At 33.0% G+C, this 26,461-nt stretch overlaps 11 protein-coding genes across 11 annotated transcripts; 6 read left to right on the top strand and 5 right to left on the bottom strand.

Moving 5' to 3' along the window:
• Window positions 1-1,232: 1,232 nt before the first annotated feature.
• On the bottom strand, window positions 1,233-5,080 carry NAEGRDRAFT_78193 (multidrug-efflux transporter; the record flags this gene model as incomplete). The annotated part of the gene is made up of 4 exons (XM_002681940.1): window positions 1,233-2,687; window positions 2,772-3,854; window positions 3,902-4,408; window positions 4,463-5,080. 4 exons carry the CDS (start codon window positions 5,078-5,080, stop codon window positions 1,233-1,235), a joined length of 3,663 nt encoding a protein of 1,220 aa, XP_002681986.1.
• Window positions 5,081-5,302: 222 nt separating this feature from the next.
• On the top strand, window positions 5,303-6,223 carry NAEGRDRAFT_45983 (uncharacterized protein; the record flags this gene model as incomplete). The annotated part of the gene is made up of 1 exon (XM_002682092.1): window positions 5,303-6,223. One exon carries the CDS (start codon window positions 5,303-5,305, stop codon window positions 6,221-6,223), a length of 921 nt encoding a protein of 306 aa, XP_002682138.1.
• Window positions 6,224-7,288: 1,065 nt separating this feature from the next.
• NAEGRDRAFT_45982 (uncharacterized protein) lies at window positions 7,289-10,284 on the bottom strand (the record flags this gene model as incomplete). Its single annotated transcript, XM_002681939.1, has 2 exons — window positions 7,289-8,989; window positions 9,205-10,284. 2 exons carry the CDS (start codon window positions 10,282-10,284, stop codon window positions 7,289-7,291), a joined length of 2,781 nt encoding a protein of 926 aa, XP_002681985.1.
• A 203-nt stretch (window positions 10,285-10,487) lies between these two features.
• Window positions 10,488-12,620, bottom strand: NAEGRDRAFT_78192 (dolichyl-diphosphooligosaccharide protein glycosyltransferase). The gene is made up of 2 exons (XM_002681938.1): window positions 12,089-12,620; window positions 10,488-12,004 (listed from the first exon to the last, which is right to left on the bottom strand). The coding sequence occupies exons 1-2, from the start codon at window positions 12,554-12,556 to the stop codon at window positions 10,574-10,576; spliced, it is 1,899 nt and encodes a 632-aa protein (XP_002681984.1). The 5' UTR covers window positions 12,557-12,620; the 3' UTR covers window positions 10,488-10,573.
• Window positions 12,621-14,496: 1,876 nt separating this feature from the next.
• On the top strand, window positions 14,497-14,931 carry NAEGRDRAFT_62738 (uncharacterized protein; the record flags this gene model as incomplete). Its single annotated transcript, XM_002682091.1, has 1 exon — window positions 14,497-14,931. The coding sequence occupies one exon, from the start codon at window positions 14,497-14,499 to the stop codon at window positions 14,929-14,931; it is 435 nt and encodes a 144-aa protein (XP_002682137.1).
• A 1,575-nt stretch (window positions 14,932-16,506) lies between these two features.
• NAEGRDRAFT_62737 (uncharacterized protein) lies at window positions 16,507-16,818 on the top strand (the record flags this gene model as incomplete). Its single annotated transcript, XM_002682090.1, has 1 exon — window positions 16,507-16,818. The coding sequence occupies one exon, from the start codon at window positions 16,507-16,509 to the stop codon at window positions 16,816-16,818; it is 312 nt and encodes a 103-aa protein (XP_002682136.1).
• Window positions 16,819-17,131: 313 nt separating this feature from the next.
• NAEGRDRAFT_78191 (hexosaminidase B) lies at window positions 17,132-19,421 on the top strand (the record flags this gene model as incomplete). Its single annotated transcript, XM_002682089.1, has 3 exons — window positions 17,132-18,416; window positions 18,484-18,793; window positions 18,842-19,421. 3 exons carry the CDS (start codon window positions 17,132-17,134, stop codon window positions 19,377-19,379), a joined length of 2,133 nt encoding a protein of 710 aa, XP_002682135.1. The 3' UTR covers window positions 19,380-19,421.
• A 453-nt stretch (window positions 19,422-19,874) lies between these two features.
• Window positions 19,875-21,289, bottom strand: NAEGRDRAFT_62735 (uncharacterized protein; the record flags this gene model as incomplete). Its single annotated transcript, XM_002681937.1, has 5 exons — window positions 19,875-19,922; window positions 19,967-20,431; window positions 20,478-20,510; window positions 20,891-21,071; window positions 21,117-21,289. 5 exons carry the CDS (start codon window positions 21,287-21,289, stop codon window positions 19,875-19,877), a joined length of 900 nt encoding a protein of 299 aa, XP_002681983.1.
• Window positions 21,290-21,910: 621 nt separating this feature from the next.
• On the top strand, window positions 21,911-22,769 carry NAEGRDRAFT_78190 (uncharacterized protein; the record flags this gene model as incomplete). The annotated part of the gene is made up of 1 exon (XM_002682088.1): window positions 21,911-22,769. One exon carries the CDS (start codon window positions 21,911-21,913, stop codon window positions 22,709-22,711), a length of 801 nt encoding a protein of 266 aa, XP_002682134.1. The 3' UTR covers window positions 22,712-22,769.
• NAEGRDRAFT_62733 (uncharacterized protein) lies at window positions 22,762-23,490 on the bottom strand (the record flags this gene model as incomplete). Its single annotated transcript, XM_002681936.1, has 1 exon — window positions 22,762-23,490. One exon carries the CDS (start codon window positions 23,488-23,490, stop codon window positions 22,762-22,764), a length of 729 nt encoding a protein of 242 aa, XP_002681982.1.
• Window positions 23,491-23,656: 166 nt separating this feature from the next.
• Window positions 23,657-26,174, top strand: NAEGRDRAFT_56831 (ubiquitin activating enzyme E1; the record flags this gene model as incomplete). Its single annotated transcript, XM_002682087.1, has 4 exons — window positions 23,657-23,782; window positions 23,827-23,937; window positions 23,977-24,372; window positions 24,459-26,174. Exons 1-4 carry the CDS (start codon window positions 23,684-23,686, stop codon window positions 26,172-26,174), a joined length of 2,322 nt encoding a protein of 773 aa, XP_002682133.1. The 5' UTR covers window positions 23,657-23,683.
• Window positions 26,175-26,461: the final 287 nt, after the last annotated feature.

Here is a 26,461-nt window from a genome sequence, read left to right as displayed (position 1 = left end):
CCAAGTTTTGACTGGATTTAATCTCTTTTCTTGCAACTTTCTAGCTTTTTCATCTTTGAGTGCATGTTTCTTTGGCAATGGGTAAACATCACATTCCAATAAATCTTCATATGGAGGAATGATTCTAATAGATGGAGATTCTAAACAAACAGTTGATAGGGTTGGAGCTGTTTTGGTACTATCTGCTGGTGAGTAAGGTGCCTCCAATACACTGTAGAAGAAGTTTCCTGTTACTTTTCTATCTGGTGTGGTGGAGAGAGAACCTTCAAAACTCACCATTGAGGGCAGAGAAGCTCTTCTTGAGAGAACCCTAATATCTATGCAGTCTTCCTCTATTGGATCATTGTCTTTATCAGTTTTTCTTCTTCCTTTTTTACGTTTGCTTATTGTTGATGATGCAAATATTTCTTCCTTTTCCTTTGTATCTAATATTAAGGTAACTGAACGTAATGGTCTTGCAGTGGGTGAGCTCTTATTAGAACCTAGAATTGATTTTAAATTTCCACTGCTCTCTGCAGTTCCGTTCGATGTTAATAATTCTGATGATGAGGTTGATGATAAACTTGATGATGAACCTCTTAGCAGTTGTTTTTGGCTGTTACTATTTGCTGAAAATTCTTGTGAGCTGGCATGGCGAGTAACAGATTGATCATCACCATTTGGTGTTTCCTCTTGTTGTTGTTGTTCAGTGCGATTGCAAACATTGAATAGAACCGTTTGACCATTCTCCACAACTTCACTCGATATTTTCGCCTGAATCTTGTAATGCTTTCCGCACCTTGATCCAACAATACCCATTTTTTCTTTAAGGAATTAACAATATAACTCAACACTTGTTGTTTTCTCTGTTTCTGTAGCAACTCCCTAACACGGATCAGCTCCGTGTCATTGTTCTTTAAGGTGCGCACCCGGTTTATTCAATATTATAATGTAGGCTCTTCTATTGGTTGTTTACGTGTGCGTATATTGGGTTTACCTCAATATGGATCCAGTCGCACCTGAGGGCATCTATATTAAGGGGATGGAAGCTTTAGTTTTTCACACAATCAACCACGATAATCAACCTTCTGGAAACTTACAATACATGTTCATTGATTGATCAAGTAAACACTGAAAGAAGAGAAGAAACAGCATTTCAGGGTTTTTTATGGTAATTTCCAACAGTTAAGGTAAAGAATATACGACAAAAACCAAAGGTTGTTGCTGTAACGAAGAGGCAAAGAAGGGAAAAATTATTCTCCCTTATTCTTTTCAATCAAGTGTTTTGCTCTCACTACAAACAATACACAAATAACTTGTGTAATTGTCAAGGCAATGAATGGAGCATCCACAATACGAGGCATGGTTTCACTCGTTGTGAAAATATCTAACAATGATGAAAAGATGATTGGGGATATTACTCTTCCAACTGTGGAAATAGATCCTAAACATCCATTCAATACTCCTTGTTGATTTGGATCATTGAATACCTTGGAAATGAGAGCAGACCTGAGTGGATCCTCTTTAGCACCGAACAGGAAGAAAACAGTTCCATAGTATACGTAGGCGCCATTTCCACACACCACAAAAGAAAGGAAGAATAAGGCATTGGCTACACCTGATATAATCAATCCATTAGTTTCCTTTCCTTTTGAGAGGTACATTATCAATTTGGATAGAACGGAATTTGAAAGAATGGCAGTTATTCCAATAAGTGTCAAGACGTAGCCATTTTCAGTAGGTCCAAATGAATATTTGATTCTTGTAAATTGTGTAACAATACAAAAGAATCCAACTGAAATAAACGAGCTTAACAATTTAGAAATTATCAATGAAATCAAAACAGAATCTCCTTGAGTAAGAATATTGTACAGAGACTTGAATGGCGTAGTAACCTTCTCGATGAGTGAAGATTCTTGGTGTTGAATAGCGTCATTCTTTGCATTCTCCTTAACAAACTTTGCAGCAAACAATGTTGTAATACTAGAAGTGATAAAAATCAATTGAAATACTTGTGTCATTCCAAAATTCTTCACCACAAATCCACTCACCATTGGTCCAATGGCTGTGGCCAAACCCATAGCTGCCAAGATATATGAAAAGTATGTTGCAAAATCCTCCTTTTTAGAATTATCAGCAATATAGGAATTACATAATGGAATAATATCCAAACTGCATCCTTGAATAATTTTAGCAACAATGTAAAATTTCAATCCATTATACTTGACATAGATGAAAATTTCATTCAATTCTTCGTCTGGACTTGTCACAACATGACACAATAAATAGTAAATTCCAAATGTTAAAGTATAACAAAAAGTAAACAAGGTAAGGAACAATTTTCTTCCCAATCGATCAGATAAATTTCCAATCACCGGACTCACAAAGAAGAATATTAATCCAGGAAGTGCAAACAATGCACCAAATAATGAAGCTGTATGCTTGGAATGTTTTCCATCAACACTTCCAACAGAATTAATCTTTTCAAAGAGTTCAATATTGACAGGATTAATAATTCCGAAGGATAAATAAAAGAGAAAAATAAAACCTAAAAGTTTCTTGATGAGGGATGATCCACCTTCTTCTTCTTCTACTGAAGAATTATTTGTTGTTCCTGCACCTGATGATGATGTGGAAGTATTACTACTAGCATTGTCACTCATTTTTTTTGTAATATTGCAATCAATTATGATTTTATTTAATCTTCTCTATCGAAATGTTGGAGGAGAATCAATTCCATTATACATGAACAAGCTTCAATTATTGTTGAATGGAAGAATTGAAGGAGAAACAATCTTTAAGAGACCTGCTTTAACTCTCATATTCTTATCAAATGTTAAAAGAATTAATTCATGATTCTTTTCCTTTCGTTTGAGTACGTGATCTTTGAAATAGAGGCAACAATTGATAATGTTATCATCAGCAGATGAAACAAAAACACCTCCATCTTCAATACCTTTCAGTTGTTGGTTTGGAAGTTGACCCATCAAATTTGGATAAGTCTTGTTTTCGAAACATTCCTCCAAGAATCTGGTTGCTTCTCTTGCCTTAATGGCAACTGAACCTGTTCTCGTCTTTAATTTATCCAACTCAACCATAACTGTATATGGGATAAGGCATGTAATATTGGCTGATTTTAACAGATTCTCAAGGATTGAAATATTTTCAACGAGAACGTTTGTATCCAATACATAAAGCTTGTGACAGAGTGGAAATTCGACAATTTCTTTTCTCTGATTTTTGGAAAGTAATTCTTGCAGACGTATAATTTCCTTCTCTTTTTGATGGTTTACCATACTTGATTTTTGTTTGTAATCTCTTAGACCATTAATTTCCAATCTCATTAGTTCATTCTCTTTTCTTAATCTCTCCTTTTCCTTCTCGGCTTCTTCATTTGAAACAATATCCTCAGTCTCAAACACATATTTACATTTGGTATTTGCGAATGGAATTTGTTCTCCTACTTTAACTGAGGCCTTGGAATGACCGAAACAAATAATATCTCCATTAGCTAAAACGGCTTCCTTAACCTTAACATTATTTACAAAGGTACCATTCGAGGAAGAATCAATGAGCTTCCACTTGAGTATGGTTTCCTTACTTTGGCTGTTACTTTCTTGCTGGAACTGTACAATTTTAGCGTGCATTCTAGAAATAACAGGATTCTTCTTTGAGTTTTCAGTATCTACAGTGAAATCCACATCTGTAGCTGCTCTTCCCAGTACAATACTTTTTTTGTCTGCATATAATGGGATAATATTAGCTGAACAAGTAATATCAGTCAATAATCTCAAACATCCAATATGCTTTCGAGCTGATTTTTCAGCAAGCACTCTTTCTTTCAAAACACAAGCTTCACTGTAAAAGTAATCATCCTTTCGAATTGTAAATCCACAATGTAAATATTATTAAAAACACATACCTTATACTCATTTGGATCTTGATATTGTTGTTTATCAACACAGTCAACTAACCAACGAACAGTTACCACTGGGAATAGGGGCATACTGGAAGTGTGTCTTGGAATGATATTATCAAAATCTTTTGCTCCTGTTGTTGAAAGTATAATATTTGCTCGAGTAATATCTTCCACACAAGCTCCTCCACTTAGTTCAATAAATCTTTCACATATTTCTGGTGATGGAAATGTCACTTCTCCTCTTAAAATATAACATCTTTTTCCTTTCAAAATTCCCTCACTTCTTGATCTGATATATTGAGCGAAATAAAAATCACTTTCCTTTACAAAATAATTACATTTTTCACTCTCATATAACCAAGATGATTTGATTATTGGAACATTCAAAGCAATAGAATAAATTAACTTGATGGTTTTCTTTGGGTTAGGATCAAGACAAACCAGATGAGTATAACTTTCAAAGTTTGAACTACCAATTTCCACATATTCGTATTCTGTATTTTTTGATAACTAATTCAATGAAGGAAAAGGATCGTTATACGAGTTATATATTCTCAAACCTACCTTTTCAATGATATTCACAACTTCTGATTTTTGAGCAAAGTCTCCACCACTTACACCAATAATAAAAGTCTTGTTTGATGATTTTGGTTTAATTTCCTTGTGAGAGAAGGGTTTCTTTTCATCGGAAACTGTACTCAATGATTCTTTCAATTTTTTAGTGGGTTTTACTTTTTCACTTTCCTTCTTTGCTTTTGAAATGCTTTCCAATTTTCTCTTTTTTTCATTTACATCATTATCACTATCCTCATCATCTTCCTTTTCCACATTCTTCTTCTTGTTTTTCAATGGAGAATCAAAAGTAAAAGAATCATCCAAAGATGGATCGCTCGGAGCTAAAATTTGGGACTGTTCAAAGAGTGGTTTAGCCTTTGCAGTAACACTACTTTTAGCAGCACTCTTTGTAGAAGATGAAGAAGATGAAGCAGCAGATATTGTTGTTGCTGAAGATGAAGTTGCAGTCTTTGGTGGTGATTTTAGAGGTACCTTGAAAGGCTTATTAACAAAAGTACTTGTTGTTTTGGTGGTGGTCGATTTTGTTACCGTCTTTTTTGTGGTTACATCACTGCTTTCATCAACATCATCAGAAGAGGTTGTTTTTGAGGAGGTCTTTGGAGGCATTTTTTTCCAGGGTTTAAGTGAAAATGTTTGTTTACAAAGATTGTGATGGTCCAAAGTTCTCATGTGAACTTGAGTTTAAATATTTATTCATTGTTGTAGTAGAATGAATGAGGTTGACCATTTTCGTATCAAATTGATTTGAGTTAAAAGTTTCAAATTTTGCAACGAAAATTTCCTAAATCTCATCAATTTCGAAAATTTTGATTGTTAATTTTAAAAAAAATGAACAAAAGTCTTGCTCTTGTTGACCCTGATGAAATTACCCTTGATGGAGGCTTGGAACGCGATCATTCAATGGAAAGTTTACAATCCATTCCATTCTTGACTTCCAATTATACAAAGCTTGCTCTTAATGGTTCTGCTTTCTCCTATTACGCCATGTTGTTTTTAATTTCGGAGAAGAGAATGGTTATGGATTATGTTCATGAAGAATATTCAAATAATGGTACTGGAAAGCCTTTTTATAATGGAGGAATTTTTGATTTATTATCTAAAGTTTATTCCGAAGAAGGAATTCTTGGATTATTGGGAAAGAAGGAATGGTTACCTTCAGTATTTCAAATTGGAGCAAGTTTTATCTATGGATTAACTGTTAGAGAACACATTTTCCAGCCCTTGACTTCTAGCAATAGTTTGGCTATTAGGCTTGGTTCATCAATTGTTGATAATATGCTGTCAAGTGCTGTGACTCATCCTATAATAGTTGCCTCTCTCGCCAGACATAAGAGATTTGATGATATGAAGAAACAAAGAGGATTTGTTGAAACTGCTGTTCAAATTTACTCTGAAAATGGAGTTAAAGGTCTCTATCGTGGCTATGGTTGGGCAATGTTGCAACAAGCTGGTACACAAGTTTACAAATTTGGTTTATCTGTTGCTATTCGTTCCGTAATTGAATCAGTTATTGGAAATGATTATTATTTCTTGGATGATGAAACAGTTGATTCTTTAGAAACAATTGAGGAACTTTCGACGAGTGTCATTTTCGATGCCACAACTTCACCATTCACTCTCTCATTAAGCAGGTACATTGGTGATCAAGGAAGAACCTATTCCAGCTACCCAGATTGTGTAAAGAAAATGTATCAACAAGAGGGATTGAAAGGTTTCTATAAGGGTTCTTGGTTAGGTTGCTTTTTATAAATTAATTTAAAATCCAATTATTAAAAAATGTTCAATAATGGAAAACGAAGCCAACCAACAACAGCTGAAATACCTGATTATGATAATGATGAATATTTAATGGATGGAAAAAAGAGAAAGATAAATTGTGAAGAGATTGAACAACATCGGAATTGTATTGTTGATTATTCACTCTTTTCAAGTGGTACAGTATTTTACATGATGCAATTTATAGAGTCGAGCTTCTTGATACAAACTTGTACTCTGGTGAGCAAGGATTGGTATGAGAAAGCATGTCAGGTTCCTGTCTCTATGTATTTTAATGTGAAAAGAATTTATTTGAGTGGATTGAAGGAATTAATTGAGTCTAATTATGTGTTTTTAAAGAATTTAACAACATTGAATTTGGGAGATAACAAAATAGGAAACGAAGGAATGAAATATATTACAGAATGTGAACATTTAGCAAATTTAACACATTTGGAGGTTTACAAAAATGGTATTGGACTTGAGGGGGTTCGTTACTTGAGTGAAGGGGAAATAATTAAAAAATTAATGAAACTGAATGTATCAGGAAATCAAGTAGACGATTCTTGCTTGAAATCTATCTCGGAAAGTTACAATTTTTCAAATTTAACATTACTCAACTTGGGAAGTAATCGAATTACTGAGAAGGGTTTAGAATATTTAGTGCAAAATTCTCAAAAATCCTCAATAGATACTAACTCACAACATCTCTTTAATTCAGCAACTCTATTACGTTTGAATTTGGCTGCAAACAAACTAAATGGAAAAGGAACCAAATTAATTTATGAAAATATGAGAAACTTAATTCGACTTGATATTAGAATGAACAAAATATCATCAGCAGACTCCTTAATTCTAAGATCAGAACTAGTTAATCTGAAGGAGTATTACTGTTGTTAATCTCTTATCTCATTCATACAGAAATCTACAGTGTAAAATTTGTAAAGATACAAACTCAACTTCGAGAATGAGAACTTCATTTTCTTTGGCTTGAATCTGATCTCTTGTGTCAATACATGTGAGGTATTATCAAAATATTGTGTTTTCACTTGGTAATGTTTATTTTGAACTAATCTTGATAATTTCCCACTCATTTCTATCCGTCAAGTCAGTATCAATTTTTTGCTCATTTCCAACAATGGTAACATGATACAAGTCTGGATTCAACAAGTACTTTTTGCATACAGAGTACAAATCATGCACAGAAACATTAATAAGATTTGTTCTATAATTCTGTCTCATTTCATCTGAAATATCATATAAATATCTTGTTGTAAATAAAGAGTGAGGTTCAATTGGCTTATCTAATCTCTTGAACATGGACAATTTAGATTCAAATAATTCCTTTTCGGTAATTTCTGTTTCATTGCCTTCACAAATGTTGGAAATGACCTTTCTAAATACTTGAATTGAATTATAGGTTTGTGGATCTCTGTACGTAAAGAATGAAAATGTCTGATCTCCTACACTCACTCTAGAGTTTTGTCCATAAGCTCCTCCCTTTTCTCTGATTTCTTTATGGAGTATTGGGAATAAAAATGTGGAAAAAACTGAGAGAGATGCTGCATCCTTTTCATAATATGTGGTGTTAACAAACATGCTAATAGATGCATAATTGACAGGGAAATTCAATCCAATAAATGTCTTGCTCTTTTCCTCCTTTTCTTGTGTCGTCGTTTTGAATGAATGCTTCTTTCCAATATCTGTAAATTCAAACTGTTGAAGGAATGGAATGAGATTTGTTTTGACACTCTCAATATTTTCAGGTTCTGTTGTAATGGCAACGGAGACATTCTTGAATACGTGACGTAAAATCTTTTTCATATCTTCAAGTAAAACTTCAGGCAAATTATTGGCATGCTTTTCTTTGTAATCTTTGATAAATAGGAAATGAGAAATACCACTTATTCTTTCACTCAATTTAGAGTAATCACTCAAGAATGAAGAAGAGTAGGATTGAGAGAATTCATTTCCATTTTGAGTCAAAGATTCACTAATTGAAGTTGAGTATTCTTCAAATAATCTTTCCAAATATTCAACATCAACAAATCTTGGACTATTGATAATATCATCTATCAAGTTCAAAAGAGTTGGGAAATTTTCCAAAGTACTCTCAGAGTCAAATTCCAATCCAAATCTTCCTAAGTTATTGACATGATTAGCTGTATTATATCTTGGTGTCATGTAAACGCTTGATGAAATTCCGCCAGTATATAATCCAATCTTTTCAGACAATTCCTTCTTATCCAAATATTTTGTACCCATCTTGGTTATACTATATGTGAAAAATGGTAAAAGGTCAATTGAGCTATCATCACTGATACTGATATGTTCTCCATCCCACAAATCAAAATCCAAACTGAAGTGGACAAGGCCATTTGTATGTTGAATGAAAAGGGATACTTTTCTACCATGAATAGTGAATTCTTTAACATGTGGATCAATTGAGTAGAGAATCTTTGGTCTAATGTCATTAATATTTAGTGAAGGCAAAATGGAATCAACATCCTTCAGCTTTTCAGCACTTTGATGATTTTTGAGTGTGATAGCTTGTGAGAGTGTGTTAGTCCTTTCCTGTTCACTCATGGATCGTTCAATTGATTTGAGTTTTTCTCTCTCAAATTCTTTAAATTTATCCAAATGCATCTTATTAGGTCTCATAACAACACTAAATGAGTTATCTTTTCTAAAGTATTTTCTCATCAAATTTTGGAAAAAGTTTGGATTTTCTCTAACTTGAGTTCTCAATAATTTAATATTCTAAACAAAACTATTAAATCATCTCAATTCAACAAAATACTAACCTGTTCAACATTGAGGGCCTCTTCCATCTTGTAACTATCACCATTGCACCAAATTGGCGGAATGAACATCATCAATTCAGTTGCATAACTAACAGAAACTCTTCTATTATTCAGTTCCATAACATTCAAAATAGAATTCAAGTAATCTTCACTGAAGCCCTCAGTCATTACCTTTTCAAGAGTTTGATTAATTGCATTTTCAATGAGTGGAATATCAGATTCTCCTACATCTGTTACTCCAATTATGAATGCTGTTTGTTTCCTTAAAAGATCAGTCTTTTCATAACCAGTGATGGAAATAAATCTAGGAGCCAACTTGGATTCAATGATGGTTTGATAAAGTGGACCTCTTGGATTATCTAACAGTAAAAGATCAATAATTTGCAAACAAAATGTTTCAAAATATCCATCAATTGGTCTATTCATAAAAAATGTCATTGAATACTTCAATTGTTTTTCTGGGTTGTGAACTATACTTTCCTCTGGACCTTCAGTATAAATAATTTCAGTAGTGTATGGCTGCACTTGGAAATCCTTGACTTGTTTAAGCTCTTCCTGAACACTCTTTACATATTCCATCTCTCCAAATTGATCCAAAATCTTTTCATTCTTGAAGAAGTCCAAGTGATTAGTGAGAGGAAGATTTCCATATGTGAAAACTAGAGCATTATTTGGCGCATAATATTTCTTGTGATAAGCCACCAATTCTTCATATTTTAAATCAATGATATTTCTTGGCTCTCCTCCATAATTTACAGAATAGCCATGGAGAAATTCAAAACTATTATTCAATGCCTTGAATTTCTCAAATAAGAGTCTATTCATCTCAAATGAAAAGAAATTATTGGCATCTCCAACAACTCCTTGCATTTCATTGTAAACAACTCCTTTAAATGTTAAATTGGACTGAATATTTTCCTCTTCAAATTCATATCTGTGCCCTTCCTGTGAAAAATCCAATTCTCTCAATAATGGATTAAAAACAGCATCCAAATAAATTTGCATTAAATTATAATAATCCTTTTCGTTTAAAGTTCCGAATGGATAGGATGTAATGTCAGCAGCTGTCCAAGCATTCATATAAGTTGACATTGATCTCTTTAACATTGAAAAGAAGGCATCTCTCACTGGAAACTTCTTTGATCCACACAATACTAAATGTTCTAAAATGTGAGTTAAACCTGTATCATCTTTAGGAGGTGTTTTAAAAGAAATACTAAAGAAATTATTTTGATCATTCTGATTATCCATGTGGAACCATTCCAATTTTGTTTTTTTATGTTGGAGATGATAAATAATTGATGAAGGTGTTGAAATGTTTGATGATTTTAACAATTGCCATTCGGAATTTGGCTGATTCAAATAGGAGAGTATATTGATCTTATCAGAGTGATTCTTGTTAAAATGTTCATTATAGAACAAGATACCACCAGACAATAAGAGTACAAGTAAACTGATCCACACACTTATTGACATTTTTTAATTTTATAAAATTATTGATTTTTCATAATATTATTAAAATACTAATACTGTGTACTATTTAGTTTTGAGCTCTCTTTTCAGCAACACCACTCAAAACCTTAGCACCAACCAAAGTAATGGCAATACCAGCCAAACCTAAATATTTCATAGTAACAAAGATATCCCACGAGATAAAGTACATTGCCAAAATTCCAACCAAAACACCCAAAAGTCCAACAAAAACTGGAGCCAACAAACCAGCCAAACCAGATGGGCATCCTCCAAAGTTAAATCTAACAGTGATAAGACCAATCAAGAAGATAGCCAATGGAGCAAAAACAACAAGAGAGAACAATGAGGCAATTTCAGAACCAGCTCTCTTTTCAGGAGCTCTGAAAATGTGTGTGATCAATTCTCTTGGTTGATACAACAATTCTTCTTCAGTCTTTTCAATTTGCTTGGAGAAGTTAATAACAACGGTAGCAACAGTCCAGTGAATTGGAGTGCTCAAAGTGGCATCACCAATGAAAATTTGAACCTTATATTCTCCAGATTCATACTTCAAAGCTGGACCAACAACTCTATCCAATCCAAGATCCAAATTATAATTTGGTTGATGTTGTTGCTTAATGTTGAAAATAGCTTCATTCTTACAATTACCAATTCTAAGGAAAACTTGATGTGGAGCAACACCGGCCAAAGCGAAATTGACACGAATTCTATTGTTTGAATCAACATCAATAGTCAACTTTTCTTCCAATGTCTTTGGATAAGCAACATTTGAACGAGAGAACTTTCCGACATCAAGTTGGAAATCTCTAATCTTCAAATCAGCAGCAGCAGTCTTCAATGAACGAGTAACAGCTTCCTTTCCGACAGTGATATCAAAATTGAAAATACCAGAATCAAGTTTAACACCCTTGATTTGATATTCAACTCCATTGGCATCAAGCTTAACTGGACCCTTTGGCAAAATGGAATCATCGGAATTACTTCCCTTGTAAACACTTTGCAAGGTAACCTTTTCACTCAATGGAGCACCCAAAATGTTGGAAATTTGAAGAGAGATGGCTCCCTTTTCATCCTTCAATTCGGAAACAACAACAATTGGTTCATAAATTGGCTTGGTGAACGATTGAACACCTTCAATGAGATGATAAATTTCACTCAAGGTCTTTGATGAATCCTTCTTGGAGACCAAGGAATTAATGAGAGCAACAAAATCTTCCTTTGATACCTTGCTCTTAACATCAACAATAGTAGCAAGTTTGTTCAATCCTCTAGCAAAGATAGCAACAGTTTCAACATTGTTTGATGAAATAGCCTTCTTGGTAACGGAAGTGAGAGCAGAAATAGCCTTATTGAGAGAAGCAACATCAGACTTTTGAATACTTTGCAAAATTTGAGCAGCTTCCATCAAGAAACCAACACTCTTCAAACAAGCATCGTTACAATCTTGTTTAATTGATGATGTGAGTTGTTTAACAACAAGTTCGTAGAGTTTAGAAATCTAAAGATGATAATATTAAAATTAATATTAAACAAATGATGAAATAATATTAATATATATAACTTATTAATCTTGATAACTTACCTTCAAATCAGCAACGTTAATCTTGCTCTTTGTCAACAAAATACTTCTAGCGATCGAATAAATATTTTCAGCAGAAGTCTTGTCGCTGCTTTCATCAATGTATTTGGCCAAAGCACTTTGGACAGCAGTGTATGATTCAAGTGGAGAACACTTCAAAGCAGCATTTGATGCAATCAAGTTGTACAAAGCTTCTGGTCCTTCAACATTAGAAATTGTTTTCACACATTGGTTTTGAGCAGATTGAATGATGTCTCCATTAGAAATCTTTAAAAGAGTTGATGCAGAGTAGAACAAGTCCTTCTTGTTACTAATTCCTTTAAAATCCTTTTCTAAAACGCTTTGAATATTTGTCTTATCTTGTTGAGTTAATCCGTTTTGAATTGTTAAAGCAAATACGGAGGCTGAACAAAGGATTACTAAAACAACTGCCAACAGTGTTCGATTATATATTGATGATGAGAAAGCCATTGTTGTTTTCGTTCAAAAATTTATTGCGATCAGAGAAGGTCTGGAGAGAACGAAAGGAACGGGCAATCGTAAAACAATTTTTTTGTTTGTTTTTCTTGCTGTTGTGGCTTCATGGCAAAGGCTTGCGATGATGTAGCAAGAAGAAAAACAATACAAAAAAGTTCCTTCCTCACCACATTAACAAAAACTTCAATGAAGCAACAACATGTGTCAATAATATTAAAAACAAAATTATGAATAATAGAAGAGTATAATTTTAATGAAAATATTTGAATGTAATTTGTTGGTATTCAAGGTTTGATGAAAATAATATTATTACGGAAAGATTATTACACAGCACCATATGTTGTTATTGATAACAAAATTGCTTCTATGATGTAACAGTTTAAATTGAATTGTTTACAGATAGTATCATACTTTGTCTGCTGTTAAATTTAATAGAAAGTTGGAGGGAAATTACTTGCAAATCAATGCAATAGAAAGTATATTTCTGATCCAATTCTATTAAGGAGAATTTTTCAGGAGTAGACAGGATCTACTGTGAAATAATCTATCGCAATAGGTAAAAGAACGATGAATTTTCTGATCACTACTGTGTGTTATCAATTAATCGTGTGCTTAACAACTTGACATCCTTTAAAAAAACAAACAGAGGTGTTATCAATGGCATTGAGAAGGAATAAGATGAATATCATTACTGTGATCAGTGTGTTGATATTTCTATTGAGTTTGGCTCATCTGTCCAAATGTATTGAGACAACATCTGTACTATCCTTACATACTCCAGTGGCTGGAAGTATAGGTAATACTCGCTACCTAGATTTCCCTATATTTTCTAATGCAATACATGCTGTCCCTGATGGTGATTTTGTAATATTATACTACGGATACAGAGTTTTGTACTGTGAAGAGAATGGATAGTAATGATATTAAGGTTGTTGCAGGAAATGGCTATTGTGGAAGCAAGAAACATCTAGTAGGATAAGAGTGGTGGACATGTCCAATGGATTAATTAATAGTTTGAGAGTTTCAGGAGCAAGGATCAACAGTGCAAAAGGGATGTTTGCCGATCCCAATACTTTAGATATTTATATTGCTGACAGTGGAAATTCAAATATTATTAAGATATCAAATGGAAAAGCAATAATTGTTGTTTCAAGTGGATTATCATCTCCAAATGGGGTCTCATTATCACCAGAAGGAAATCTAGTAATTTCTGACACTGGAAATTGTCAAATCAAATTATTGCAAAATGATGGAACATTGAAGATTTTAGCAGGAAGTATGTTTTATTAATTTAAACAATTAGAATTTAATATAATAATTATTTTCAAAGGTGTTTGTGGTAGTGGGGGAGAATTAATTATTCCAACGAAAGCAAAGCTTTTTAATCCAACCCAAGCTTTCTATTCCAATTCCAGATTGTATATTTTGGATAAAGGAAATAATGTGGTCAAAGTAGTTGCAAATGATCAAATTTTTACTTTTTACAATGATCAAAATTATGTTAACTCTATTTCAATATTAGATCGTCAACTATATTTGTCAAGTTCTTCATCAATACTCTCTGTAAATGTGAAAACACTACAGGTAAAGGTGGTCTATGGAAACTATGGCACATATTATCCTTTTTCGACACCTATTGACGCACTCTCAGTATTCCTTAATAGACCATCCCAAATCACAAATTTTGGAAATTCTATTATTTTTCCAACTAGAGAAAGAATATTAAAATTAGATCTATCAAATGGTATGTTAACAACCTTGGCTGGAAGTTCCAAAGATGGGAAATGACGAAGGTCCTGCTTTATCTGCCTCTTTTTATGAACCTTCTGCAATTTGTGTTGACTCGGTAAAAGCCTTGATAATTGTTGACACAAACAATAACAAAATTAGAGAAATGAGAGGAGACTACAGCACTGTAATAACTAGGGCAGGAAATGGTTATGAAGGTTTTTATGATGGGAATAAGTTTTCATTTATGTCAACATGTTAAATGTATTATTCTTATTCTTAAAGTGAATGGTGATGCTGGTTCAGCTCAATTCGATCATCCAAAGGGTTGCGCTGTTCATCCAAACAAGATTGTTAGTTATCCAGATATTTCAGATAATAATGTTATTAGAAGAATCTCCAACACATTTAGAATGTCAACAATAGTTGGAACAACAACTTGCTTTGGGTTATCTTCCTTAGATAATACTGTTTGTGGAGGTCATGGTAAATGTATTGATGTAGACACATGCCAATGTAATTCAGGTTGGAAGGGAAATAAGGATTGTTCTCAATTTTCATGCGATTCACCATCCAACCATGCATCTAAATGTATTGGACCAAACCAATATGAATGTCAAACAGGGTGGAAACTTGTGTGAAATTGCAACCTGTTTTTCGAAATTGCCAACAAATGTTTCAGTATGTGGAGGACATGGTCAATGTGTTGATGTGGACACATGCCAATGCAATTCAGGATGGAAAGGTAATAAGGACTGTTCACAATTTTCATGTGACACTCCCTCTTCTCATGAATCCATCTGTATTGGTCCTAATCAATTTCAATGTTTGGGAGGTTGGGTTGGAACTCTTTCAACCTGCCATGGAATACCCTCAACAAATTCTGATGTTTGTGACGGACATGGAAAATGTAGCACAATAGATTCATGTCAATGTAGTAGTGGTTGGAAAGGTAGTATTGATTGCTCCAAATATTCTTGTGATAGTCCAATTCCTAATCATTCTACATGTTCAGGTCCAAATCAATATCAATGCATGGATGAATGGTTTGGTGAAGTTTGTAGCATTCCTCGTTGTTATGGGTATTTAGCGAATGATAGTAGTGTTTGCAGTGGTGATTGTATAAATATTGGAAATTGTCAATGCCATAGTGGATGGAAAGGTAGTACGGATTGTTCAGCATTATCCTGTGATATTCCTTCATCTCGTGCACAAAAATGTATTGGACCAAATCAATATCAATGCAAAGAGGGGTGGTCTGGCAACACCTGTTACATACCTTACTGTTTTGGCATTGCAGGAGATGGATTGAAAGTGTGCTCAGAGCATGGTTCATGTATTGATTTTGACCAATGTAAGTGTTCAACATGGATGGACGGGGCCAATGTGTAGTATTTCAGAAACTGTATGTCTAGGAATAGTCTCCACAAATGAAAATGTTTGCAATGGTCACGGTACATGTGTTCTATCAACCTGTCAGTGTTTTGATGGTTGGAAAGGAATAGATTGTATGACTCCTAGTTGTGAAAGTCTTTCAAATTGTAACCAAAATGGAGAATGTGTTTCAAATAATACTTGTTCTTGTAGTGATGGATATTCAGGAGATGATTGTGTACAAAGGAATGATATTGTTACTCCAATTGTGATTGTTTCCATCATTGTTCTAATTTCAGTCATTATAATAGGTTGTGTAGTTAGTTTTTTGACTTTGAGATATTGGAGAAAGAAGAAAAAACATATAAGCAAGATCTTACCACCCGATTGAACATCAATTATGATGATACTGATGATTTAATTCCACTAAGAATGGTGATAAAAGACTCTTTATCTCAATTCAAAATTAAGGATAAAGAATATATCAGAGAAAATAAGTTGGGAAGTGGATCAAATGGAAATGTTTACAGGTATACAGAATCTCAATCTAGGGAATCAGTGGCTGTCAAAATTATTGAGCTTGAAAATAATAATGGCACTGAACTAAAGGAAATTGTTGTTATGAGCGAGTTGAATGTATATGAAAATCCACATATTGTTCCAATTTTGGCTTATACAATTGTTAATTGTTGAGGATGGAAAATATATGTATAGTAATGCCATTATACGAATCAGATTTGAGAAGTTGGTTGTATAAAAATTCAAAGAAATTAACCTTAGAAACAGCCCTTCAAATAACTAAACAGATATCAAGTGCATTAGTGTTTCTCCATTCAAAAGGAATGGTCCATAGAGATTTGAAGCTGGGAAATATATTTGTAAAGAAAACCAGAAACGTATCTGAAACTATTTCAATTGTTGTTGGTGATTGGGGATCTTCAAGATATGAAGGAAGAGTTGGAATGACTGCATTCGAAGGGACGATTCAATATTCATCTCCAGAAAGTATTTTGGATGGATTGTTTTATCCTCAGAGTGATATTTGGAGTTTAGGATGTATATTCTATCAATTATTAACAAATGATTTCAATACTTCTTTATTCAAATTGAAAGGAACAGATATCGGACACGCTTATCAAACACCAAATGGATGAAAATGCTTTCTTCAATTCAATAATTGGAAATAGAACTAATCTTGCCACCAGTTGTCAATATTTACTTTTGAAAATGATTTGTTGTAATCCAAAGCAAAGATTAAGTGCTAGTTCAATCTTAGAAAAAATCGAACAAATGCAATTATTTGAGCCAAACTTTAACAATAAAAGAAAACATGATTGAAAATATTATCATCACTCAACTAATAACAACCTCATGAATGGTCTGTTGTAAATATTGCCTGTTAACTTATTACTTTATTGCACTGTAATGTAACACCCCGAAATATCTTCACATGATTGTAACCAAAAAATGTCATCACTTCAACTCTCCGAAGTAGTGGGGCATTACCATCATCACCACCGAGAATATTCTCTAATTTATTCATCATCATCACCACCATCATCATCTTCATCATTATCGAGGAGTAACAATTCCATGATCATGAGGACATTAACAAGTCATCGAATGATGATGATTGTATTTTCACTACTTGTTCTCTTGTTGTGTTGCAATCATTATACTTTAGGCTATAATCCTAATACTGAAATTATTAAATATCTTGTTCCTAGACCGAAGGAAGTATCATGGGATTCATCACAAACACGAATGATTAGTTTTTATAAATTGAATTTTGCTTTGGAAGTGAATGGAAACAGTGCTTCTGTTAGTGATTTTCCAATTGTAGGGAAGGCACTTGATAGATATACCAAGTGGATGTTTAAATTATTTACTAATAGTGGTTCTGATAATGATAATAGTAATAATAATGATGAAGATAATGAATTTGATTTTTACACAGATAATGTAGTAATTCAAATAAGAGAAGCAACAAAATTGCCATTGTTGAATGTGTTTGATATTGATGAGTCTTATGAAATTTCAATCAAATCAAGAGGTATGGTCATTAAATCAAATACTCAATTCGGATTTTTGAGAGCTTTGGAGACTTTTGCACAAATGATTAGAAGAAATCCAAATTCAAATTTCTTCTTTATTCCAAATAGTCCTATTGTAATCAAAGATAGTCCAAGATACAAATATAGAGGATTGATGATTGATGTTTCTAGAAATTATATTTACACAAGTACAATTTTGGATATTATTGAATTAATGTCATTCGATAAATTGAACGTATTACACATTCACTTGTCAGATGCTCAATCATTCCCATATCAAATGTATGGTAAATTCTCCAAGTTGAGTGAAAAGTCTAGCTTTTCTAAAGATTTAGTATTTACCAGCAATGACATTGCAACAATTATTGAATTTGCTTATTACAGAGGTATTCAAGTTATTCCTGAATTTGATATGCCTGGTCATGCCAAATCATTTGCCTATGCTTATAGTGAAGTTGTATCCTCATGCCCAACAAGATTGTCTGCTAATATCAATAACTTCCCTTTCAATGTTGTTGAACCATTGACCTATGAATTAATTGAAGCAATTATTGCACAATGGCAATCCACAAGTGGTATCACTCAAAAAGCTCCAACTCTCGCATCATCTGTTCAATTAACCACAATGCATCTTGGATCAGATGAAATTGTTAAATCTTGTTGGACTGAAAATCCAGTCATTACAGACTTCTTTGCAGGTATGTTATTTATCAAATTTAATTTATTAACTTGTTTACAATAATAATTACATATTATTTATAACAGCAACTGGTAACCAAACTGATTATGGTAAAATTGAGTCAGCCAATGATATTTGGGCATATTTCCAAGCAAGACTTGCTTCTGGTGAAAATTATCAAAAAATTTCAAATCTCATCTTTTGGGAAGATTTGTTTTTAAGAATGAAATCATCTTTATTTACTCCAGATAAAACTAAGAGTATTTGCCAAATTTGGAGAGATGCCAAAAATCTTCCTGAATGTGTTAATAGAGGTTACAGAACCATTCTTTCTGCTGGATATTATTTGGATATGGTTCAAAATGTTGTTGGTAATTCACCAACCCCAACTCCACCGTATGTTTATAGGTTATTATTATTTTTTAATTATTAACACAAAAATAGTCCATACACATTTGTGGATACTTGGAAGTCTTTGTATCTTGTTGATCCAAACGATCAATTTAATTCAAGTGAAACATATGACAGTTCTAAAATTATTGGATTGGAAGCAGCCATGTGGGGAGAAAATGTTCATAATGAGGTTATTATTTCAACTATATTCCCAAGAATTTCAGCATTTGCTGAAAGAGCTTGGAGTCCTTCAACTGTTAAGAGCCTCGATGATGCCATGACTAGATTAGTCAACCATAGATGTCACACTCAGGTTAAGAGAAATTTCAAAACTATTCCACCTCTCAAACCAATTTACTGTAAATATCAATATCTTTATGAACTGGAGAGTGAATCAGATTGGGCCCATTCAGCAGTTATTGCTTTATTCTGCTTAGTAGGTGTCTTGTTGCTCTCACTTGTTGCAGCTGTTGTCTTTTCCATTTGTATGTGTAAGAAATATAGAAGTATTAAGAAGGCTTATAAGAATGATATTTCATTCTCAGAGGATAAGCTTTCTTCTTACTATTTGAAACAGCGAGATGAGTAAATACAATTTGTACATGTAAATAAAGAAATATATTAGAGGTGATATACAAATTCAAGTGATTTGATTTCTTCTTCAACTGGCTTTCGAATGTTTTGGGGTTGGTTGTCTTGAAAATGAAATTCAATATCTGCAAAATAGATTTGTGAATCTGTGAAATATTTTGGTGAGAAAATAGATGTTGATTGCCAGAGTCTAACTTCAACACCAGCAGCAAGCTTAAACAATAATTCCAGATATCTAATTATAAGTTCCCAAATTTGGTATAACAATAGTAAAAAGCATGTGTCCGTTTCAAAATGGCTATTTCTTTTTTCAATTTCTTCAATGAATTGCTTCCGGTATTGAATGAGTGCTTTTTTGAGTCCAATCGTTTCTTTTTTCTTAAACTTGGTTTGCTTTTTGATTTTTTGAACAAAACCTCGTACACGTCGTAGGAATCCTTTTTTTGTTTGTTGTTCTGTTTCCTCTGCAACAACATCTTCATATACAATTGATTCAAGAAGAATGTCTTTGATTTGCCAACCCGAATATTCCATCCAAAAACTTTTAAAGTTTGGATAATCTCTAATAAAACTGTCATTGTAAACTCTAACACCCTTGTTGAAAAAAACAGCACTGACATAATGTCCATATTTAAGATCTCCTCCACAACGAAGAGTCATTGCCTTAATATCATACTCTGCACATTCACCCTCTTTGACTGAAAGAGAGCAAACTAATTCATTCTCATCAAGTTCAACTCTTGTCGATGCTTCTGTATAGTAGAATTGAAATAATAACCAGTGTGGAATTGTCCCCTTAAAGAATTGAGAGGTACTAAATGTTCCAGAGCATTGACTACAAGGCTCACTAACCAAGAAAAAGCTTTCAAGTAAAGAATTCAATGGTTGTGAATAGGGAACGCAAACTTTTTGCCCAATAAATGGAGAAACGTACTGATCTATATCTCCACAATTTGTACAACTAATTCTTGTTTCTAATTCTCCATCCATGAATGATAAATCATGGTTCTTTTCGAGCTTTATGATTTGTAACAACTTTGTAATGAATTCCTTTTTCCTGTCATTAATTTCGATTTGTAAAGCATTAGAAACTTACAGATGAATCATTTTGAGATCTCAACATGAAATTCTGCACAAATTCAATCAAAATTATCAGTATTATAAACAAACCTTATCTTTTAGAAAGTAATCAAACATTTTCTGCAAAATATTGACAAACTCCTTCATGGACATTTTTTTTTCCAACAGTTGACTTGTTAGTTTACAAATTGGTGATTTACTGGTGTTGATAAGACTCTTGAACTGATCAATGCAGAGGAGTGTTACCAAAGAAGAATTCAAATAACAGGTATTGCCAACATTTTCAAAACCTCTTTCTAACATTTTTTTTAAGATTCGTCTCACGTTTCAAGTTTACAATGATCACGTTTATTCTTGGAGGAATTTGCTGGCTTGTTTTTGATATTGATCTTTGTTACTTTGATATAATTTGAATCTTTCATCACTAACAGAACAAGTTGGTTGTGGAGTTTCTAACATGTTAATTACACTTTCGACAAAAACTATTCCTGTGAGTGTGGGAGTCCATTGCAAAGAGACAGAAGCTACACCACTATCGTCTACATTGATGTGGTATGGAATTGTTTTGGAAGAGAATACAAAGGTTGGTCTTGATGAAGGAAAATCATTTCTAACCAAGCAAAATATTAGCAAAACTAATCCAAACTAAACTTACGGAAGACAGAGAGTTCCTTCAAATTGCAAATCTTGATAGGGAGTGTTATCTGGACCTTTAAATGAACAATTCCAACCATGTAAATTCTCTTGGGAAATTTCAAATTTGATCTTTGGATGATTGTTCTTGTTGGCTTCAGCAACTTCATTCAGAATTCTTCTTTGTTTTGACATTTTTTAATTGTTTTTTTCACGTTTCAGACTTCCTAACTTAATCATTTGCACCAGTGGCACCAAAATTAGATTCTCGTTTGATCACACGGCTTGATTTCATAAGCAGCAGAAATGATTAATATTTCGATTTAATTGAAAAAAGAGAGTTTATTTCAATATCTTGACGAAACTCAACTAGGTTTAAATAAGAGACAAGATTGATGCTCTTCCTTCTTCAGAACCACCTTTAGCAATTCCAACAACTACTAACTTTTGGTTTGGATGTTTAATAATATGAGAAACAATAGTAGTTTCTTCAAGTCTGGTGGTTCTATGCAAAAAGTAGAATTCTTTAAGTTCAGTTTGGGATTTGTACATGGTTGCAAGGTCTTTCACTGTTGCAGTTTGACTGATTGAGAGTACTTTAGTATGGACACCTTGTTGAATGGAAACGTTTAATGGAGTGGACATTTTTTTATGAATTGAGATATTAATATTCTGTGATTTAAAATCTATTTATTGAATTCTTGTGTTGCGTTTTGGGGTGTATCACGTTTGAGTGTATAAGTTTCATCACGTTTCGAAAAAGCTGTTTGAAGTGCAGCTTGACTAGTGACATTTGGGAACTCTCAAGTCAAAAAAATGTCTAAATGCTTCTATTGTCTTGGCACTCAACAATTATTGAAACTTAAATGTCAACATTATATTTGTCAAGACTGTCTTGTTGAAAATTTACAAAACTTGTCGAAAGGAACAGCAATGGTTTGTTATGGTTCCAATAAGAATGTAACTGGAAGTGATGAAACTAATTGTGGCGAAACCATTTCAATGAATTGGGTCAATCAAGCCAATATCGATTATGATAAAATTGAAGAGTTTGATTCAGCATTGAATGATATTCATTACAAGATCAAGAGAGCAACTACTTGTAATAAGTGTAAGAATCACTTCATTAGAAGAAACACCAGCGATGTTAGATTGAGTTGTGATGTTTGCAAATTTGACTTTTGTTTCATTTGTGGCAATCAATGGAAGAATGGTGAAGGAATTTGTGGAAATGGATGTTCTAATGAAGATCCCTTGATCACTGCCTTGACAACTAGATCCTCTGTAACTGCCAAGATTAATCTATCCAATCAAGAAATAGTTGTTCCTTTGGCAAGATTATGTGTTAATTGTGGAAATTATTGTGAAAGACAAGCATCATCTGATGGAAAGTTAGACAGGTGCAAGCATACTCACTGTCCAAGATGTAATGCTGTTTTTTGTCATGCTTGTTTGTCTCTTTACAATACAAATACTGGTAAATGGCCGTTCAAGTGTAGTGGTACAGAAGCAACTGGAACAACTCATGGTGCATATGTCAAGTGTTCATTGCCTGTAGCTCCAACACAAACCAAAGAGGATTTGCACGAAATTGAAAATAGATTGTTATTTCAATAAGCAATAATCTGTTACAAAAACAAATGTACAATATATTCTGAATAAAATATTTATTGATTGTAATTTCCATATCTCATATTTAAATGATACAAGCCGTATTCATAATTCCATTCATCTTCATGAGAAACAATTTTGTGGTGATTACTGGAATTAACAAATCTTGAATCAAGTGGTTGTTCCAAAATTGGATTACTTGGCTGCAAGTTATTTTCATCAACTACTACTTCATGAATCGTTTCATTCGATTCAGTAGATTCTTCATCCTTCATTTCATTTGAATCAAGAGGATTTTCAATTACAGTTAATTGCAACTTTCTGACAGAGTTTCTTGCTTTTTCTCTGTAGATTTGTGGAGTGTTTCTATATTCTGTAATCATATCCTCATTAACACCACATTGTTCAGCATCTTCTTGACTTGGTTCATTTACAAATTTTGAGTAGAGATCAGAAAATATTGATTGTAAAGTGAATAGCATTGACCATGTCGAAAGTTTTGAGAGGCCAATTACCTTTCCATTAATTTGATCAACAAGGAAATGATATGGAACGGTGTGTTTGAATGTGAAAGAAGGAGGTTTGTGGGGATAATTTTCTGGGAATGAAACTTCAATCTGAAAATTGGCACCTGCATAAAGACTTGATGTTTCGTCCAAGTTAAAACTAAAGAGAATGATACTAGAATTTTCAGTCTGTGTAAATGTTAATAAAGGAGGAAGAGAAGCATTTTGTTGTACCTCTGTAAGATCGTTTTTGATCCTTCTCAAACGTGATGAAGACATTGTAATACAATTTTTTTCAATTAGTTTAGTTTGAAAAGTGAAGTGACTTGGGAAATCACGTTAACATTCGATCAAAAAAATGTCAAACTTATGGGACAGGCAAGAGTATGCTTTAGGGCAGGATTCTACAAGTAAAATTCATAATAGTAACTTGATGATTGAGTACAACCAAAGGAATACTCAAAGTTGTTCAATGTTGGTCGAGTTGACCAAAAATTTAATCCTTTTAGGATTCAAAGCCATGGCTCTTGTTGCTATTGAAGAAGGAGATTTGTCAACAATCCATTTTGATGTAAGTATTCTTCTTCTATTCTAATAGCTTACAATTTTGATCAGAGTTATGTGAAAGGAGAAAATTTCCAAGAAGAAATTCACCGATTAAACCCTGACTCAAATGTGAAGCAAGTTTCAGCAGATGAAGTTTCTAATAATTTGAAACAGTTCTCAGTAAGTGAAAGTTTAGGTTTTATCTCTAATGGTTAAAAGTGTATTGTTAAATGTGGAATTGAAAAATCAAATTTTAATGATCTTTCTAATACAATAGTTAGTGTTCAAGTGAGTGGGCTTATTGGAAGAATATTGACTATTCCAAAAAGTGAAACGGAGCAAATTCCTCATTTTCACAGAAGCTGTTTAGATGGTCCTATTCTCAATGCAATATTTGAGAACACTTCATTAGAAGAATTCTCAACTCTTGTTTCTAATTTTATTGACAATATGGATGTCAACACCTTGTTTGATTTATTTACAGAAAAGATGGAAGAAATGGAAAATCCAATTGACTCATATGACGAGAATGAAGTTAAAGATCAATTGTTAAATTTCTATCATGAAAAATTCATTCAACACGAGAAAGTTAGAGAAACTTCCAATTATGCAATGGTAAGCTTTTACAAAGTATTTTATTACTCATGAACAAACAGACAAGTTTTTTTGCTGCAATTACAGCAAATGAGATTCTGTGTCAGATTTTGGAGCTGTCAAAAGAAAAGCACCCATATTATTTCTTTTTTGATCAATTATCTTTGGCTCCAAGCCAACTCAAAATTCAAGAGCTAGGTCTTGAGGATTTGAATATTTTAATTGTTGGTGCTGGAGCAATAGGTTGTGAATTGGTAAAGAACTTGATGGTCATGAATGCATGTACTACTAGAGGTTCAATGTACGTGACAGATATGGATAGTATTGAGTTGACAAATCTTAATCGTCAATTTTTCTTCTCTCAAAGTGATATTGGATCAAAGAAATCTCAAATATTGAAAAAGATGGTCAACTACTTTAATTCAAAGGTCAATATTGAATCGTTTGAAGAAAAGTTGACCAGTGACAGTGAATCATATCTTAATCAAGATTCATTCTGGTCTTCCATTGACGTTGTTTTTGGTGCAGTAGATAATGACCATGCAAGACAATTCCTCTCTCACAAGTGTAATCTTTACAAAATTCCATTCATCAACTCTGGAACTCAAGGATTTTACTCACAAAATTCATTCCATCTCTACGCCTCAACAAAGCCCTTCCACAATGAGAATCAAAAAACAGAGGAGGAAGAAAGAGAAGAGATCAGAACATCCTGCACACTGAAAAGCAATCCTGAAAAACATGAAGATTTAATCATGTGGAGTAAAATGAAATACGAAGATTATTTCACAAGAATGGTCCCAAGATTATTAGAAAGGGTTGAACTTGGAAATGTCAATAATCACCTCTATGTGCTTGCACGTGAGGTGTTTAATCAGTTATTTGTCAGTCCATTCCAAGAAAATACACTTTGCAATTTGGATGAATTGAATGAAGATAACAAGATTCAATATTTCCTTAATGAATCGGTAGAGTTTACTCCACGTCCTGCTAAATTGAATTATGAAAAGGAGAGTCACTTCTCATTTATGAATACTACTATTTATTTACTGTACAGACATCTTGATAATAATGATTTGATTCCATCAACAAGATCTGTATCAAGTGTTGAATTTCCATTCATGCCATTGACAAGGGAAGAATTGCAACAATATGAAAATAAGTTTCACCACCAAATAACTATTCCTGAAAAAAGTGAAGAGATGACTCACTCAAATATGAAGGTCAATTCACCATTCAAACCTTTAGTATATGAAAAAGATGATGATTTGATGGTTCAGTTCGTTCAAGACACTTCCAATATTAGGGCAGAAAACTTTTTCCTTTTTGGGAGGAAACTTTGTAAGCCAATTGAGTTTTTCAAAGCAAAGAAAATAGCTGGAGCAATTCATCCAGCTCTGATTACTACCACATCCGTGGCAGCATCAATTCAATGTTTTCATTTACTTCAATATCTTCAACAGTTGAATCAATATTCAAAGAAACTTTCCTATATCAAGTATAATATCTGTTTGGATGATTTAGACATTCATTATGAGAACATTTCTGATAATATTAAAGAAATTCATATGAAATTTACAGATACCATTGAGGAATTGGTGAAGGAAGCTAGAACACTCAATCAGGAGATGGACACAATTTTCATTACAAATTCCAAGGGAGAAACTGGTTCTTTATTTGCTCCATCAATATTCTCAGAACATAACGAGCAATCATACTTGACTACTCCTCTAGCCTCTCTATTAAAATCGAATGAAAAGATGAGAATCCTTAATATTTCTTCAGAACAAGAGGAAATTACAGTTCATCTCATCTTGCAATAAATTATTATTTAATAAAAATATTTTATTCTCCCACAATTAAAAAATGCGAACAAGATAGGAGAGAGAAGGAACAGTTATATCGCATTTGGCAAGAGATGTAGTGTGATGACAAGCATAAGATATGCTAAACTATGACGGTCTCACGACCATTGATTATTAACATTTCGGGTACTAACTGACTGCTTTTTAGTTAAAACATTTTGTTCAAGAATCAATAACACTTTAAAAATAGTAGTTGGTGTGAGACTACACATAATTTTAGATTAAATATTTTTACTAGATATTTT

Source organism: Naegleria gruberi (genome assembly GCF_000004985.1).
Source record: "Naegleria gruberi genomic scaffold NAEGRscaffold_4, whole genome shotgun sequence".
Classification (NCBI taxonomy): Eukaryota; Heterolobosea; class Eutetramitea; order Acrasida; family Naegleriidae; genus Naegleria; species Naegleria gruberi.
The sequence above is the reverse complement of the archived record's forward strand: the minus strand, read 5'-3'. Positions and strand labels throughout refer to the sequence as shown.

What these genes read in the sequence shown, in the direction of transcription:
- NAEGRDRAFT_78192 (XM_002681938.1), bottom strand. Translation starts at nt 12,556, where the DNA reads ATGGCTTTCTCATCATCAATATATAATCGAACACTGTTGGCAGTTGTT. An exon ending in TTAACGTTGCTGATTTGAAG is followed by an intron (nt 12,005 to 12,088) that starts GTAAGTTATCAA and finishes TATCATCTTTAG; the next exon opens with ATTTCTAAACTCTACGAACT.